The sequence below is a fragment of the Pristis pectinata genome, chromosome 3, assembly GCF_009764475.1.
Source record: "Pristis pectinata isolate sPriPec2 chromosome 3, sPriPec2.1.pri, whole genome shotgun sequence".
NCBI lineage: Eukaryota > Metazoa > Chordata > Chondrichthyes > Rhinopristiformes > Pristidae > Pristis > Pristis pectinata.
In genome coordinates this window covers 10,552,204-10,569,570 of record NC_067407.1, presented here as the reverse complement: position 1 = coordinate 10,569,570, position 17,367 = coordinate 10,552,204, and the positions used below count along the sequence as shown (strand labels likewise).

The window sequence follows — 17,367 nt, the reverse complement described above, 5'->3', positions numbered from 1 at the left end:
TGAGGTGGTACACTTTGGAAGGACAAACTCCAAGGTGGAGTACAAGGAAGATGGCAGGATTCTGGGCAGTGTAGAGGAGCAGAGGGATCTGGGGGTTCATATCCAAAGATCACTGAAAGTTGCCACACAGGTGGATAGGGTAGTCAAGAAAGCTTATGGGATGTTAACTTTCACAGGTCATGGGATTGAGTTTAAGAGCCATGAGGTAATGATGCAGCTCTACAAAACTCTGGTTAAACCACACTTGGACTACTGTGTCCAATTCTCCTTGCCTCATTATAGGAAAGGATGTGGAGGTGTTTGGAAAGGTTGCAGAGGAGATTTACCAGGATGCTGCCTGGATTAGAGAGTGTGGATTATGAGGAGAGACTAAAGAAGCTAGGGCTTTACCTCATTGGAGAGGAGGAGGATGAGGGGAGACATGATAGAGGTATGCAAAATATTAAGAGGAATAGATAGGTGGACAGCCAGTGCCTCTTTCCCAGGGCACCATTCTCAATACAAGAGGGCATGTCTTTAAGGTAATGGGTGGGAAGTTCAAGGGATGTATCAGAGGAAGGTTCTTCACCCAGAGAGTTGTTGGTGCATGGAATGTGCTGCCTGGGGTGGTGGTGGAGGCTGATACATTGGACAAGTTCAAGAGATTGTTAGCTAAGCATATGGAGGAATTTAAAATAGAGGGATATGTGGGAGGAAGGAGTTGGATAGTCTTAGGCATGGTTTAAGGTCGGCAAAACTTGGTGGGCCAAGGGCTGTATTGTGCTGTATGGTTCTATTCTACAGTTTTTGTCAAAGAGGATATTATTTGACTTGTAATCCTGAACACTGGGAAATCTGATAAGTGACAGATTTTTGGTGTGAATCACACCTTAAGGGAAAATATTGTAAAGTTAGATTTCTCCAGAAATGAATCAAAGGGGTGTTGATGGACAAGTGAGAGAAATATGGAGAGGGGTAATGGGTCTAATGGAATTGCCCTTTGGGAGCCAGCATGGACCCAATGGCCCGCCTTCTGTGTTGTAGTAGGTAAGGTAAGAAGCAACAAGAACTTTATGCCTGGAATATAAAGCTATCATTTGATTGGTACAGGTGGGAGGGGATGTTAATCATCATTTTCTACCAAAGCATAAGTTTAAATCAATACCTGATTCTATTTTAATCACTTGGGGAAATGAACAAGGTTTTTCCACAATAAAACACATACAATGAAATGGCAATAATCCAGCACATCGAGGGCTTTGGTGCTGGACTAGCAGATTTTCTGGACTATTGGATATTATCCCTATTAATACACCAGCACACTTTTAATTCACTAATTTTTTAGATTTTACTCAGTGGCATAGGTTTTCCAGTGAATCCAACAGATTTAAGTGGGAAACACAAACCTGGTCAATTTAAAGGGAGGATGAGAAATGGGGTCTCAGTGAATTTAAAGGAACACAAGAACTGGACCTGGTGGGTTTAAAGGGAGTGTGGGAAAAGGGACTGTGTGAGTTTAAAGGGAACACAAGAACTTCGGTCCCAGTGAGTTTAAAGTGAGTAAGTAAAATGGAATCTGGGTGAGTTCAAAGGGAGCACAAGAACAGTGACTGGGTGAGTTGAAAGTGAGAGCAAGAACTAGGGCTCAGTGCAGTGAAAGGGAGCATTGGAAATGGGGCTCCAGTGAGTATAGATAGCACAGGAAAGGGGATCCTGGTGAGTTCAAAATGAGCACACAAACTGGGGTCCCAGTGAGTTTCATGGGAGAGTGGGAAACATCAGTGACCCTGATGCTGAACCATAGGGATTTCTGAATAATAGGATAACAGATTATTGGTGGTATACTGTATATATCTCCATCCTTCACTTCATCTGTAACTTGCTGCCTATTCATGCTACATCTTTTTGCATTCTATTATTAACCTCATCACCCTTTGCCACTCTTTCAAGTTTGGTGTCATCCATAAATTTCCAAATGTTATCCTGCACATCCAGGTCTGGAATCCATACTGAGCCCTGGGGAACACTGCTATCTACCAACCACTCATCACCACTCTCTGATTTCTTTGTTCTTACCTTCTCATAGGATTGAGTAGTTGATTTGTTAACGGAGCTGGAATTCACTGGCCAGGTAGAAGGCAGCAGGATTTTTACATCCGAAAAATAAAGCCGATTTTTGGTAGCTCGATGCAGGAAGGAGGAGGCTTCCTTCATCATTTCCTTAAAGGAGCACAAGCTTAAAATCAATGTCTCATTATATTTTAATCACTTTGACAGGGGCAATAATGGATACATATTCTTTTAACTCTTCCTCCTGTTGTCAATTTAAGATAATACAATATGATATAAAGACGTACATTGACACAAAGCAACTCTATAAATTCACTTCAGATCTCACCTGGATTTTTTCAGTTATCGTGTCATTATATGGGATACTTGGTTTAATCGCAATCACAATGTCTCTATATCCATTATCCACCACCTTTACTCCAGAGCAGCTCTCAACATAAGCACAAAGGAGATAGCTGAACAATAAGCCAAAGGTTTTTCGGAGAACGATTTTTGTGCTGAAACTTTGCTGTGCTCTGGATAGCTTCCTGTATTTGCAATGCCACCTTTGCCAATGAATCAAAAGAATGATTGAAGGATTATACTTATAGCAGAAAAAAAGGTGTGATGTTAGACCAGAACTTATACAAAACAGTCAGCATTTGAAAATATTAACAAAACAAGGAGTTGCATCAGAAACATCTAAAGCATCTAGTTGCATCAAAACCTGCAGGATCTGTATGAATAGAAGTTCATCACTGGAATGAATCCAACCAAAACCCTTCTTTGAGGAACAAAGTTGGTTCATCTTAATTTGTGACTTTTATCCCATCAGGGTTAATGCACTGTCCTGTCAGGCATGATGATAGTCTGAGGAATGTAATGTAGATGGAATGGAGACACTGGGGTGGTTCTCCTTGGAATGGATGAACTTGTGAGGAGATGTGATGGAGTTGTCTCAATCATGAAGGATATAGGCAGAGTAGATTGAGACAAATTGTTTCCATTAATAGATGTGTCGAGAACAAAAATGAATGACAAAAGAACCAAAAGTGATGAGGGAATTTTTTTTCACAATGGAATGAACTGCCAGGGGTAGAAGTGGAGGTATTCAATTGCAGAGTTCAAAAAGGAGCTGGATCACTACCAGAAAGAAAAGAATTTACAGAGATATGGATGAGGGCAGGAGACTGGAACTAACTAGATTGCTCCTATATACACCCAATACACTTTCAAAGGGTTGAATGGCCTCCATCCCTGCTGTAACCATTCAGTGATCCTGTGATAGTGAGCAAACACTTGTTTGGTTACCATTGTGTAATCCAGCACAACCACACTGCCTGGAGCAACAATGTGGAAAAGTGATTTTTGGCTTAGATTATCCTTTTATTTTGAAACCTGGGAATGAAATACAACAAAGATCAGATCAATGCAAGGTTATTGTATTCTGGGAAGTCAAACCAGGGGAGAACTTTCACAGTGGATGGTCGAGTGTTGTAGAACAGGGACCTAGGAGTACAAATACACAGTTCGCTGAAAGTGGCATCATACATAGACAGGGTGGTGAAGAACGTGTTTGGCACTCTGGCCTTCACCAGTCAGAGCTCTGAGTAAAGAAATTGGGATGTTGTGTTACAGTTGTACAAGACATTGGTAGGCTGCACTTGGGGAATTGTGTTCAGTTTTGGTCACCCTGCTGTAGGAAAGGTGCCACTAAGCTGGAAAGAGTGCAGAAAAGATTTATGAGGATGTTGCCAGACCTTGGGGCTGGATTATAGGGAAGGGTTGAGCAGGCTAGGACATTACTCCTTGTTGCATTGGAGACTGAGGGGTGATCTTATAGAGGTATATAAAGGGAATCAAGAACTAGAGGCCAAAAGATTTTTTTTAGGAACCTGAGGGGCAACTTTTTCCACACAGGATGGCATGTATATGGAATGAGCTGCCAAAGGAAATGGTTGAGGCAGGTACAATAACTACATTTACAAGTCACTTGAACAGTAACATGGATAGAAAAGGTTCAGAGGGCCAAATGCAGGCAAACGGGACTAGCTTAGATGGGCATCTTGGTCAGCGTGGACGAGTTGGGTTGAAAGGTCTGTTTCTGACATATGACTCTAAGTAGCTCCTGCCTTGCAAAACATGACAGTGGGGTTGACGAAGAATATTTTCAGGCTGTGGGTGGTGAGCAGACTTGAGCTCACTGCTTGAGAGTATGGCAGAGGCAGAAACTCATGCCACATTTTAAAGGACCTGTTCGATGTGCCAAGGACCAAGATCCTGGCTCAGGCTGGATAATTTATTTTTACTCAACATGGACATTGCGTCCAAACAGCCTCTTTCTATGCCATAAATGCATGGTTCTAGAAGTCAAGTTGCATGTAGTGCAATTCAAATTGCCTTCCTCAGGCAACATGCTGAAATGGTCCAATTTCAATATATTGAGCTGGAGGATGACCTGTTCCAATGTTATAAATATCTTTATTACTTCCCAACTCTATGTTCCTAATGGAGACACAAGAGACTGCAGATGCTGGAATCTGGAGCAACAAACAACCTGCTGGTCAAACTCAAGGTCACGCAGTATCTGTTGGGAAAGGGAAATGTCGACGTTTTGGTTCAAAACCTTGCATCGAGATTAAGAGCGGAGAGGAGAGATAGCCAGTATAAATGGGGGAGGGAGTAGTGTGACAGGGGCCAGAGGTGATTACTGTATTGGGGAGGGGGTGGAGTTGGGAGAGAGAGGCAAGTGGATGATAGATGGAGGCAGACAAAAATAAGAGGAAAATGGAGTCAGGAGGGGAGAGGGGAGGATGAAGGTGGAGACAGCTGCTGGAAGGTGATTAGTGGGGACAAAAAGGCCACCAGTGCTGGAATCACCAGGTTATGCCAGTAAGGAAGGTGATAAATGGGAACTATTAAAGGAGAGGTGAAAGACAGATGGAACCAGAACCAGATGGGAGGTGGAGAGAGCTGGTGTGTGAAATGTGGGTAGTGGGTGGATGGAACTGGGAGGCGGGAGGAAGATGAAAATGGGTGATGGGGTGACACCAATGCAGTAATCAATGTAACCCTGTCCAATCTATGCTGCTACCATGTAACCCTGTGACTAAGTTCACCAGGTTATGCCAGGGATGCATGATGCTGCTCTGGAATGCCTTTCTGCACTCCCTGTGGAACTGGAGTTAGTCACCTGCCTCCCTGATAACAGAAAATGAGAGATATGCTTGGTCTTGAGGTTACAGGTTGGAGAGGTATCTAAGTTTGCTCTTTTGATGGTCCTCAGTTGCTTATGGATACCCTTTTCTGGACTTCAGGACCCATTTTTAATTTCTCCTACTTGGCACAGTGGTCATGACACAGTGCAGAGTGTCCTCTGTGTGAGGACAATTAGTTTGGTCCCTGTGCTGAATACCCAGAAAATGAAGATACCAGGTTTCATTTCAGTCTCAGCTGAATTAGTTGCTTTCAGCTGCGTTGGCTGGTAAACTGCTAACTTAGTAGATTTGGTCTGGCTGAATGAAAATTACTTAGTCTTACTGTTCCTGACCACGTTGGGGACTATTCATTTTCCTGGACAATAAATAAAACAGAATCAACCTTGGTTGTGTGAGTGCCTTAGTGACATACATTGACTAGGTATATCTATTAATATTGACCACACGGAGGTACTAGAGAGCAACAGTAAAACTAGAAGCACTCAACAAGTCAAGTCGCATTGGTGGAAAGAAAAACATAACTAACATTTCAGGTTAAAGACTCTTCATTGGACCATAATATGTTTCTGGATATAGTTTCAATGCCTACAGGAAAAGAAAACTATTTGGCAAATTGGCCAGAAATAAAGCTTGTCTAATCAATGGAGCACACCCTAGTTTTTAATCTAACAAAAGTACAATATCTTGAAGTGTACAACAGAAGCCAGTTCTGAAGAAGGGTCCCTGACCAGAAGCTTTGACTGATTTCTCTTTCCATAGATGCTGCTTGACTGCTTGATTTCTTCGAGCATTTCTGTTTTTGCACTTGATTAACACATCTTTGGGATTGTTCAGAAGATAAGCTTCCTCGAAATGCTCTTTAATAACACATGACAATTTCTAAGGGATGTTTTCAAATTCATTTTCCCGATTTTCTTAACTTAATTAACAACTTAGCCACTTCATTAAACTCATGCGGCAGCATCCACGGGTAAGGACCTTCCTCCTCTGCTGTTGCCACTGATATTTTCTTCTTCCACATATCACTCAGATCCCAGCGTATCTGCCAAATGTTAAGTCAGCACAGACATTTCTAAGGTTCAGATCTGATCGATATTGGTGTAAGAAGAAATGAGTACAGTGGAAATTTACAGAAAATCTCAGTTTATTATAAAAGCATGCAACAATTACATATAGTCAATAACAAGAGGTAGCTCACATCTCTTCTTCCATTCACGGGACTCCAGAGCGATGGCTAGTTGTCCAGTCTCTGCTTACCAAGTTCGTTAGCACCAGCTGCAAACCTTGTCAAAGAGGAATTACAACCATCAGCTGTCCTTTATACTATCAAACGGAAATGATAACAATGCAAAGGAAATTACTGCTTAGAAGACCCAATGAAAAAATGTGCTTATGGTACAACTCCATAGCCATTCAACAAATATTTATTTTTCAGCTTTTGTACTGTATATTAACCCATTGAAGCCAGAGTATCATTGCACCACATGATAGAACTGTGACAAACACTTTTGCCAACAGTGAATTAATCTGATTAACAGCAATGTGGTAGGGCTATGGAATGTACATCCTGTGCCATGTGGAAACTCATGGTTGCTCCCTGTGTGCTGGACAACCAGATATGCAGAAAGTATAATCAGATGGAGAAGCCGGAGCACCAGGTTTTGGAGCTTGAGCAGCAGCTGATGCCACCGCCGTCTATCCGTGAGGTTGAGTGTTTCATGGATAGCACGTTTCAAAAAGTAATCACCCTGCAACAAAAGAGTGCAGGCAGAGAAGGAATGAGTAACTACATACAGACAAAAAAGAGCAGGCAGGAAGCTCAGGGCATCTTGCTGTCTAACTAACATTCAGTACTTAGCACAATGAGGGAGAGGATTCTCTGGGGAGTGCCTGGGTGGCTCAGCTGTATGGGGAGATAGTGTGGGAATCTTATTTGCTTAATATTAACAGGATAGAGGTCAGGGCACAGAATTCCTAAACTGTATTGACAAGAATTTTCCTTTAGCCAGAAGGTAGCAATCCCAAGAAGAGGCCCGTAGGGGCAGAAGCAATACTGAGTTTAGATTTTGGGAATATGGCTGGGGAGGTGGAAAGAGTATCAGTAGGAGAACACTTTCGTGGTAATGAACATGACTTGGTTAGGTTTGGCAAAGTTATCAAAAAGGACCAATCTGTGGAATTCTCTGCCTAAGGAAGCAGTAGAGGCAACCTCATTTAAATATATTTAAGACACAGTTAGATAGATTTTTGCATAGTAGGGGAATTAAGGATCATGGGGAAAAGGCAGGTGGGTGGAGCTGAGTCCACAGCCAGATCAGCCACGATCTTATTAAATGGTGGAGCAGGCTCGATGGGCCAGACGGCCTACTCCTGCTCCTATTTCTTATGTTCATTATAAAGTGGGAGAAAATGCCTGAGATTGAGGTTTAGGCTAATTTGTTTTGCTGGAAAGTTTATTAGCAAAGGGGGACTGAAACCAGCTTTGAGAGTGACAGAAGGAATTCAAAAGGAAAATTATAGTGAAGAGAAGACAAGAGGCCAACGGTAAGAAGGGCTTCTGTAGTTCAGGGAATAGGCAAGCATTCCTTCAGTCACAGATGTGATTCCTCCCTGATGCTACAGTCAAAGATATCATTGTGTGGCTGCAGAATACTCTGGAGTGGATGAGTAAAATGTCAGAGGTTTATTACATGATAATTCTGATCCAATTGATATGTTTGAGAAAATTGTTTATAAAGCAATTAGTCACAAGCAGAGAACAGTTTGTCCGACTGAAGAAAATACAACTCTCATAGCCCTTTTGCTAGTTGAGACCAGTGGTAATGGCAAATGTAAGAGTCCTCAATACCATTCATGACCACAGTTCAAAAGGGAAGTCCACTCAATTGTTCCAAGATTTGTACTTTCACCTTCACTAGTTGTGCTCAGTGGTTCACTAGTAAGACTAGTTATTTCCGTTTCAGTTTGGTTGGTTGCTGACACCTTGCCAGCCTCTGTTTCAGTAGTTTCCATAACCTCCAATTATTCCAGCAGCTCTCCTGGAGAAGATTCACACAGATGTCTGAACACTATAGCCTTGTGGCATTCATTTCTTCAGCCATGGGGTAGTTCTCTTCAGATTCAGGGTGCATTGATTGCACGCCTTCAAGCTCATCACAAACAATTATATTTTTCACCAAGATGCTTGCAAGGTTGATTGTAGCAGCTTCCCTGGTTTCTTTGTATGATCCTTCGGTGGTACTTAACTTGAGAACTTGTGTTGCCGAACCCAATGAATGAACAGGTTGTTGCTATGCTCTCTGCCCCTCAGGGGTTTTAACAAGCTCTTCACATATTCCAGTTCCCATATTCTCAGTAACATGTTGCTTCACTTTATTCTGTTGCACAAACTCAACTGGAGTGAACTGTTTTTGTAGGACTTCAGAAGCTGTTTGTACATTTGTAAATTCTTTTCAAATTTCTCATTTGCTCCCTGCTGTGGATCTTCAAATTTTCTTCCATGTTTCCATGGTACATATGGTCTTAATCTTTGCCCTGCTTCTTCACTTGTACACCACAGGGTGCATTCCTCCATAACATCAGGATATAAACATGTAACAGCAGCTACCATCCATTTAAATAGGGGCTGCACAGATTCTCCAGCTGCTGTCTACAAAACCTGATTTTCATAGAGTCCAGGAAGAGTGCTCCTAAACTCTGCAGCTTATCATTAGCCAGCCAAATAGAATCCTTCCCTTGGTCCCAGAGGCTCATTAACCATGCCCCCAAGGTTTCCCATGGTGGTTGCTTATTTTGTTTCATTATATCCCGCAATTCTGTCTGGGAGTAATCATGCTCTGCTTGAGATTGCACTGGCTTTTGTCCTGCCATTCCTTAAGCTTTAGTTAATTATTAAGGGTCAGACTTCTTCCTCTTCCTCACCTTCTGTCCATTCTCTCCTCCTCAAAAGAGGAGGCCCAAACATAGAACAGTACAGCCCACAATGTCTGTGACAAACACGGTGCTGAATTAAACTAAATCTCTTCTGGCCTTACATGACATATATCCTTCCATTCCTTGCTTATTAATGAGTCTATCTAACAGCCTCTTAAACGCCACTATATGATTCCACCACTACTCCTGGCAGCTATTTCCAGGCACTTACCACTCTCTGTGTAAAAACTTGCCCTGTACATCTCCTTTAAACTTTCCGCCTCTCACCTTAAATGCACATCCTCTAGTACTTGACATTTCCACCCTGGGAAAAAGATTCTGAATGTCTACCCTATCTATGCTTCTCATAATTTTCTAAACTTGCATCAGGTCTCCCCTCAGCCTCCGATGCTCTGGAGAAAACAACACAGGTTCCTGGTAAACTTTTCTGCACCCTTACCAAAGCCATCACATCCTTCCTGTAATGGGGCGGCCAGAATTGCACGCAATACCTCAAGTGTGGCCTAACCAACGCTTTATTTAGCTGCAACATGTCTCCCTTACTTCTCATAATCAATGCCCTGAGCAATGAAGGTAAGCATGCCATATGTCTTCTTTACCACCCTATCTACTTGCGTGGCCATTTTCAGTGAGCTCTGGACTTGGATCCCAAGATCCCGCTGTACATCAATGCTATTAAGAGTCCTGCCATTAACTGTATACCTCCATTCCATTTGCCAGGATCTTTTATTAATACAGCATTCACCTTTGCTGGGTTTACTGTTCACTACCTTTCCCTAACAAGTTCTTTTATATTTCACTATAGCTAATTGAACAGCTAGACTGAACGTATTATCCTCCACCATTTTCGCTCTCTCTTGAGCAGCTCATGCTACTTCTGCTAATGCAACACTGGAACTCTGCAAATGCATATCCTCTTTTTTCAACATCTGAACTTGAACTTCCAATGCATTTTTTTCTTTTGTAAGCTTCAAACTGCGGTAAGTAACATTTGTCCAACTTAATTTACACTTTCTCTTTCTCTCTCTCTCTCTCTCTCTCTCTCTCAAGCCAGAAGGTCAGGGGAGGGGGAGGAGCACAAGCTGGCAAGTGATAGGGGGTAGGTAGGTGGGTGGGGGAGGGTTCTGCCCTCTTCCTTTCCAGTCCTGATCAAGGGTCTTGACCTGAAACGTCAACTGTTTATTTCCTTCTGTAGATACTGCCTGACCTGCTGGGTTCCTCCAGCATTTTGTGTGTGTTGCTCCAGATTCTCTTGCTCCAGCACCTGCAGAATCTCTTGTGCCAACTCTCATTGCCCTTTCACTCATGGAGACCCCTGGCAAGAGCAAATGTAAGAGTCATCAACAGCCCTTAATACTACTTGTCACTGCAGTTCAAAAGGAAAGTCCACTCAACTGATCCAAGAAACAAACAGTTCTCAAAATAAACAGTTGTGACATTCATTCTGCTGTTCTGAACTCCTAGCAACAGATTATCTTCTCTGGTAATGGTCCTTAGTACCACTCACAATCCCAGTCCAAAGGTGAAATCCTCTCAGTGAAAAATCTCCATAGCCTTGAGAGGGCTCCATCAACCACAGCTGAGGGGGTGGGGATGGTTGGGGAGGGGTGGGGTAAGCCACATTTCCTACAAAGGGAGGAAATTTAGATGTCCTGAAACAGAAAGCCTCATTGTGAGAACAGATGCAGCAGAGACGGAGACACGGGAAGAGGTGTAGTCAGTGGGTTTATAGTAAATGTCAGTGGATAGTTTGTCTACTGGGATGGAGATAGAGAGGTCCAAAAAAGAGAGGTGTCAGAAATGGTCCAAGTGAATTTGAGGGTGGGGTGGAAGTCAGCGGTGAAGGAGATAAAATTAACAAGTCTGAATGATGCAGGAGGCTCTCCCTCCCCACTCCCACCTAGCTCCATCTGTCTCCTTTTCTCCCTCTCCTATTCTGTTTCTATATATCATCCACCTGCTCTCTCTCCACCCCAACCCCTCATTCTCCCCTACCTGGCTCTATCTGCCCATCCCCATTCTCACCTGGTTTCACGTATTGGAGACACAAGAGACTGCAGATGCTGGAATCTGGAGCAACAAGCAATCTGCTAGAGGAACTCAGAGCAGCTTCTGTGGGGGGAGAGGAACTGTCAACGTTTCAGTTCAAAACCCTGCATCCAGACTCATGGTGCCTGTTATAATTTGCAATGCAATATGAGAACTCATAACATTCAAACAGCAGAGGGCTGAAGATTGTTTGCAGGCTCTTGCCAAGGTTTTGCAGAGCTTCTTCCAGAGTTCCTTATGGGTGCAAAAGTGTACTTGGTGTGCTAGGCCTTATGAAGGACTTGATCTTGGCTTTAATCTTATGTTGAAAGGGAAATTTGTGGTCATTGTTTCTTGCAACATCTGATCGTTACAGATGCATCAGAATATAAATTATATATTATAGTTATCATATTAACTATCAGCAAAAGATTTTTTTTGCTCCTTGTTCCTGCTCTGCCATTCAATAAATAAGATTACAGCCAATCTTTTGCTCAGTGCCGTGTTTGCACCAACTGATGAAGAGAAAAGTGTTTGTCACTATTCTATCACGTGGTGCAATGATACTCAGACTTGAGAGGGATTGTACAGTTTGCAAAGGCTAACAATTTAAAATGTGTTGAGAGTGCGCAGAGTTGCACCATCCATGTGATTTTTCATAACCATTCTTTTAAGATTTACTTTACTCTTCAAAGAATTCCTGAGCAGTGTTGTGTTCCTTTGCGTTGTGATCAACGCAATTCCTTTGCGTTGTGATCATGACCGTTCGACATATAAAGGATGGGGTAATCCAACCAATTCTTAGAATTAACCTTTAACTAGATTCATGATCAAGGAACTTGGGCAAGCTGAGACTGGGCATCAAGCCATCACTTTGGAGTCCCGTGAATGAAAGGAAGAACGTGAGCTATCTCTTGCTATTGACTATATGCAAATGTTGTTTTACAACAAATTGAGATTTGCTGTAAATCTCTATTGTACTAGTTTGTTTTTTTCACCAATATTATTCAGATCCAAACCATAACCAGAAACATCTGTGCTGACACAACACCCCATATTACATAGTTCTTTTAGCATCCAACATCTTTTGATCTCTGCTGTGAATATACTCAGTAAGTGAGCCTCCAGAGGCCTCCTTGGTAAAATATTGACAAACCACAAGATAAAGAAATTTCTTCCTATTGCTGTCCTGAATGCCTGACCCCTTATCTTGAGACTGGACTTTGGTTGCAAATAGCTAGATAGGGGAAATATCAGTCCCTGCAACAGAGTTTGATATGCTTCAGTGAAATCACCCCACGTTATTCTAAATTCTAAGGAATATTCTCCTAGATCAGTTAACCTCTCATCATTGGTTTACCATTCATTCCAGGAATTATTCTCATGATCTTCATTCCACACCCTTTACCTCATATAGTTCACCCTTTATATAGAGAGACCTGACCTCAACATAATACTCTAGCTGTGGTCTTACCAGCGCCCTAGCCTGGATGGCACGTAAAGCTTTTCACTATACCTCGACAATAATAAACCAATTACCCTATATAATTGTAATAAAGAACTCAAATCTTTTTGCAATAAGGCCAAAATATTGTTTGCCTTCTGATTTGCTTGCTTCATCTGTCTATTATTTTTTGTGATTTGTGAACAATGACACCCAGGTCTCTCTGAACACCAACATATTTCACTCTCTCATCATTTAAAAAATACCCCTTCTCCTAGTTTCCTACTACCAAAATAGATGGCATCACATTTTCCAGCCTATATTTCATCTGTCTTGTCCTCATCTATACACTTAATCGACCTATATTTCTCTGAAGCCTCTTGCATCTCTCCACAGACACATTCTTATTCAGCTTTTCATCATTCACAAATTTCGATATATTACAATATATATTCCAAACAGATATTCCAAATCACTGATATAGATATAGCCCCAACACTTAACACTTTTTTAACCACATCCAGCTTTTTACCCACTGCTGATATCAGGATGACCAGTTTACAGTTCCTTGTTCTATCCTTCCTCTGTAAATAGTGGCATAACATTTGCTGCCTTCTATTCCGTGGGAAACTTTCTGAAATCCATGTAGTTTTGGAAGATATCAAACAGTGCACCCATTATTTCCTTGGCGGCCTCTTTCCATACCTTGGGATGCAGGTCATTGGTCCCATGAATTTCTCTAACTTTTTAATCAATGCCAGTTCCTTTCAACTCCCCGATCTCTCTCAACTTTTTGTTTTTCATCATTTCTGGGTTTTTTGTGTCCTCTTCCATGAAGACAGGCACAAAATATCTGTTTAACTTCTCTGCCATTTCCTTATTACTCAATATAATATCACCTGTCTCCATCTGTAAAGGAGCCACTTTCTCTTTTGTTCATCTTTTTGTACTTGCTTGCCTAACAAAGCATTTACAATCTGTCTTCACGTTTCTCCCTAGATTACTCTTGTATTCTACTTTTCCTTTGGTGAATCTCGATATATTCCCAAACCTCCAGCCTATTGTTTTTTTTTAGACAACTTCATAAACTTTTCTCTTTGATTTCATACCATCTTTAACTTCTCTTGTTTACTGTGGCTGGACCACTTTTACCATTTGGTTTTTCTAAGTAGAGAAATAGATATTTGTTGTAAACCATGTATTAATTACTTAAATGTTAGCCATCACTTCTTGACCACCATATCTATTTCCCAATCTACCACAAAAAACTTGTGCCTTAATTCTTTGCTGGTTGTTTCTTTAGATTTAAGACCCCAGTTTCAGGTTGAAATAAATCACAACTTTACATAAAATTCTATTGATTCTATTAGTTCTGTATCTGAAGCAACTCTTTTTCAGTTTAAGCTTCTCAAGCGCAATTAAGGATGGGCTATAAACATTGGCCTTGCCAGTGATGCAGAGATCCTGAGAAAAGGAATAAATTGAAAAATACTTGGAACAGACTGGAATTTCTCACCCAGTTTCCCATCTGTGTTGTACACCAGTACAATCCTCCTCTAATCCTTTTCAGTACACTCCCAGGAATTCTGGCATTGTAGGAAGTATTCTTGAGCAGAGAAAGCTTGTGTGCAATGAAGATGTTTGACTGAATCCTAGGCTTATTATTTGGCCGTCTCCTGAATGTTTGTATTCTAAACTGTTCCAGACAAAGAGTGGTCAATGATGGATATTGAAACATTGACTTTGCTATAAATCCTAGTATCCAATATAATGCCAATCCTATTGAAAACATTCAGGTGAGGTGATATCTGAAATATTTTTTTCCATTGTTTAGTTCATGTACGTTACTTACATTGTGTTTTACTGCTTGGAGTTTCAGGATTTGGTAAGAGTTAATGGCATACTTATGTTCTCTTTCCTCTCCCTGGGTGACTAAAATGCAACCAGGCATTAACTTTTAATCTTGAGTTTGCTTTGTGGGAAATGAAGACTGATTCCTCATCCTACCTCCACCAAGATACAAAACATCAACTTCCTTCTCAGAGGTAAAAATCCTGCTGCCTGCTGCCTGGCACCTGAACCCAAACCTGGTTCAGAGACCAACTACTCAGTCATATAAGAAGGTAAGAACAGAGGAGTGAGAGACTGAAACTATTATCAGTGGTTTTCCACCACTGGAACTCCTCCCCAAAATCCCCATTCACATATGTGTTTTGTGCTGAAGTTCCAGTGGTGGAGCAGATAAACTCTGAAGATAGACCCAGCATAAAAGCAACTCCCAGACTTTCTTTCTATCAGTTCCCAGTCTGCAACAGACAGTTATGGAAATGTCCCACTGACAATAAAAATGGAACTTATTCTTGGAAGTGAATAAGTATATTAATTGGTAATTGATTCAATATTGTCACATGCTTTGCTTGCATGCCATCCAGACATATCATTCCATACATAAGAACATTGAGGTAGCACAAAAGAATGATTATAATAAATGTAATGAATAGGTCTGTTGAAGCCGTCTCACAAAGAGTCGCCGTGCTCCGGTGCCATCCTGGAATTAATGGAGTTTGTCTGAATAAGACAAATTCTAGAACTGTTGCTGGTGCTTTGGAGACTGAGTTCCACAACTCTGTTGCTTTCTTCATGAAGTAGTAACCCACTGCCTTTGAAACAAAAACAAAAATGTTGAAAAAACTCAACCGGTCAAGCAGCTGAGGAAAGATCAGTAACCAGAAACTTTGATTGGTTTCTCTTTCCACAGATGCTGTTTGATTGGCTGAGTTCTTCCAGCATTTATGTTTACATTTCAGATTCGAGCATCTGAAATCTTATTTATTTTTCAACTCAGTTTGATTAGTGCATGCTCCTTTACCAGTATATTTGACTTTTGCCTCTTATCTGCCTTGAAGGCTGCTGTACACAAGTTTGAAAGCACCGATGAATGGGCTGTGGAACTGTAATGAGTCTTCAGTGGTAATAGAAGACTACTCTGAAATCGAGAATGAATGCCTTGGGTGAGCCTATGACTTGATAGCATTGAGGGATGTAATAATAGGATATGATCCTTGCGGTTTGGCACTGATCTTTGGTGGAGGATGAACAGGCATTGGCAACAGTGAAAGGCCATGGTGAGTTGGTTGTGGGTTGGTGGATGTGCATGAAATGGTAGGAGAGATGTGTGTGGCAATGCTCTTGCAGCAGTGACTGTGAGTTTCAAAGATCTGTTACGGACTAGGTTACTATTGGTGAGTGTCCCTTTAAGATAGGGCATAGTGGTGTGTGTGTGTGTGTGTGTGTGTGTGTGTGTGTGTGTGTGTGTGTGTGTGTGTTGGCGTGGTCACGACAACAGAAGATAAAGGACATAATGATGTTTTTGAAGCAGTCGGAGTCAGAGGAGAGAGAGAGAGAGAGAGAGAGAGAGAGAGAGAGAGAGAGAGACCAGCCTGCTAGTCCCTATCAATGGATGAAAAACAATAACTGTGTCTGTCACTACAATCCATGTATGGATTTTTGGAGTAATCCGGTAGAGTCCACTTTGTCGTTAACCTGTAAAGGGAAACAGGTATTTGTGTGGACGGCCACATCTCGGATGCCTTTCGGGGTGGGAGATACGTCGGAACAAAGCGGTGGAGTCCACTTTGTCGTTAACCTGTAGAGGGAAACAGGTATTTGTGTGGACGGCTACGATTCGAGAGCCTTTCGGGGTGAGGCAAATGCGGTGGAGTGGTCACTGCTGAGTAGATACTGAGGTGTCGTTTGGGTTCCAAAGTGGAACATCTGGATTTTGTAATTACTCTCTATTTTCTCTCTACATCTACGTTTTGTCTTCAGTCAATGGTGGTTGTTGAAGAAGCCTTTGCTCACGTTTCACCTTATGGCTTGCTGAACTGAACTTTGAGAATTATTCCTGCACCTGGAGTTTGGGAGTTTGCCACACACACACTACAAGTTTAGTTGTGAGGGTTAATGTTTAAGATTTAACATTTTTACTTCTAACATTCTAACAATTTTACTTTTATTTTTATTATCGTAAGTAGTTATTAATAAAGTAGTTTTTAACACTGATACATGACTCGGTGTGTTACTTTTGTTGTTGGTATGTAACAGATCTATCCATATTATGGCCTGAGGGCTGCCTGAGCATTGCCAGGAAACGAAGCTCAGTTCCAGTATTACTGGGATGTGTTGTGTCTTGGAGCAATGGAATGGAGCTTATCATTTCATTGTGCTTGAGAACTATGGAAGCAAGATCTTGGAATATTGAATGGGAATTGACACTTTCACTTAGAGCACAGAGAGTTGGATTAGGGCATTTGACATCGGGCAGCATGAAGACATGGTGAAATAAGCTACAGAGGGCAATGGTGAATATGATACTTAAGCCTGTAGAAGTGAGAATCTGGCCCTCAGGACAATGGGGAATCACATACTTGTGCCATGAATGATTGACAGCCTGTTCAAGGATCCAGGAACATTGAGAAAGTGAAGTTTGGCAACACTTCCAACTTCTATACTCAATGCCCTGACTGATAAAGGCCAGCATGCCAAAAACCTTCTTACATAAGAGGGTGATGGTGGAAGGTTGTTTCTCAGACTGGAGGTCCATGACTAGTGGTGTGCCTTAGGGTTCAGTGCTGGGCCCATTGTTGTTTGTCAACTACAATAACGATTCGGATTAGAATATACAAGCCATAGGTATTAAGTTTGCAGATGACACTA

At 41.7% G+C, this 17,367-nt stretch overlaps 1 protein-coding gene across 1 annotated transcript in view; it reads right to left on the bottom strand.

The window, feature by feature from the left end:
• The window catches only part of LOC127567729 (calcium-activated chloride channel regulator 1-like), a 76,643-nt gene extending 70,139 nt beyond the window's left edge, over nucleotides 1-6,504 (bottom strand). The window contains exons 1-3 of the mRNA XM_052010707.1: nucleotides 6,445-6,504; nucleotides 2,378-2,594; nucleotides 2,056-2,199 (exon numbers count right to left, since the gene is read on the bottom strand). Of these exons, the coding sequence (XP_051866667.1) occupies nucleotides 2,056-2,199; nucleotides 2,378-2,594; nucleotides 6,445-6,458 (375 nt within the window). The 5' untranslated portion in view covers nucleotides 6,459-6,504. The remainder of the gene's footprint in view (nucleotides 1-2,055; nucleotides 2,200-2,377; nucleotides 2,595-6,444) is intronic.
• Between the last annotated feature and the right edge of the window lie 10,863 nt (nucleotides 6,505-17,367).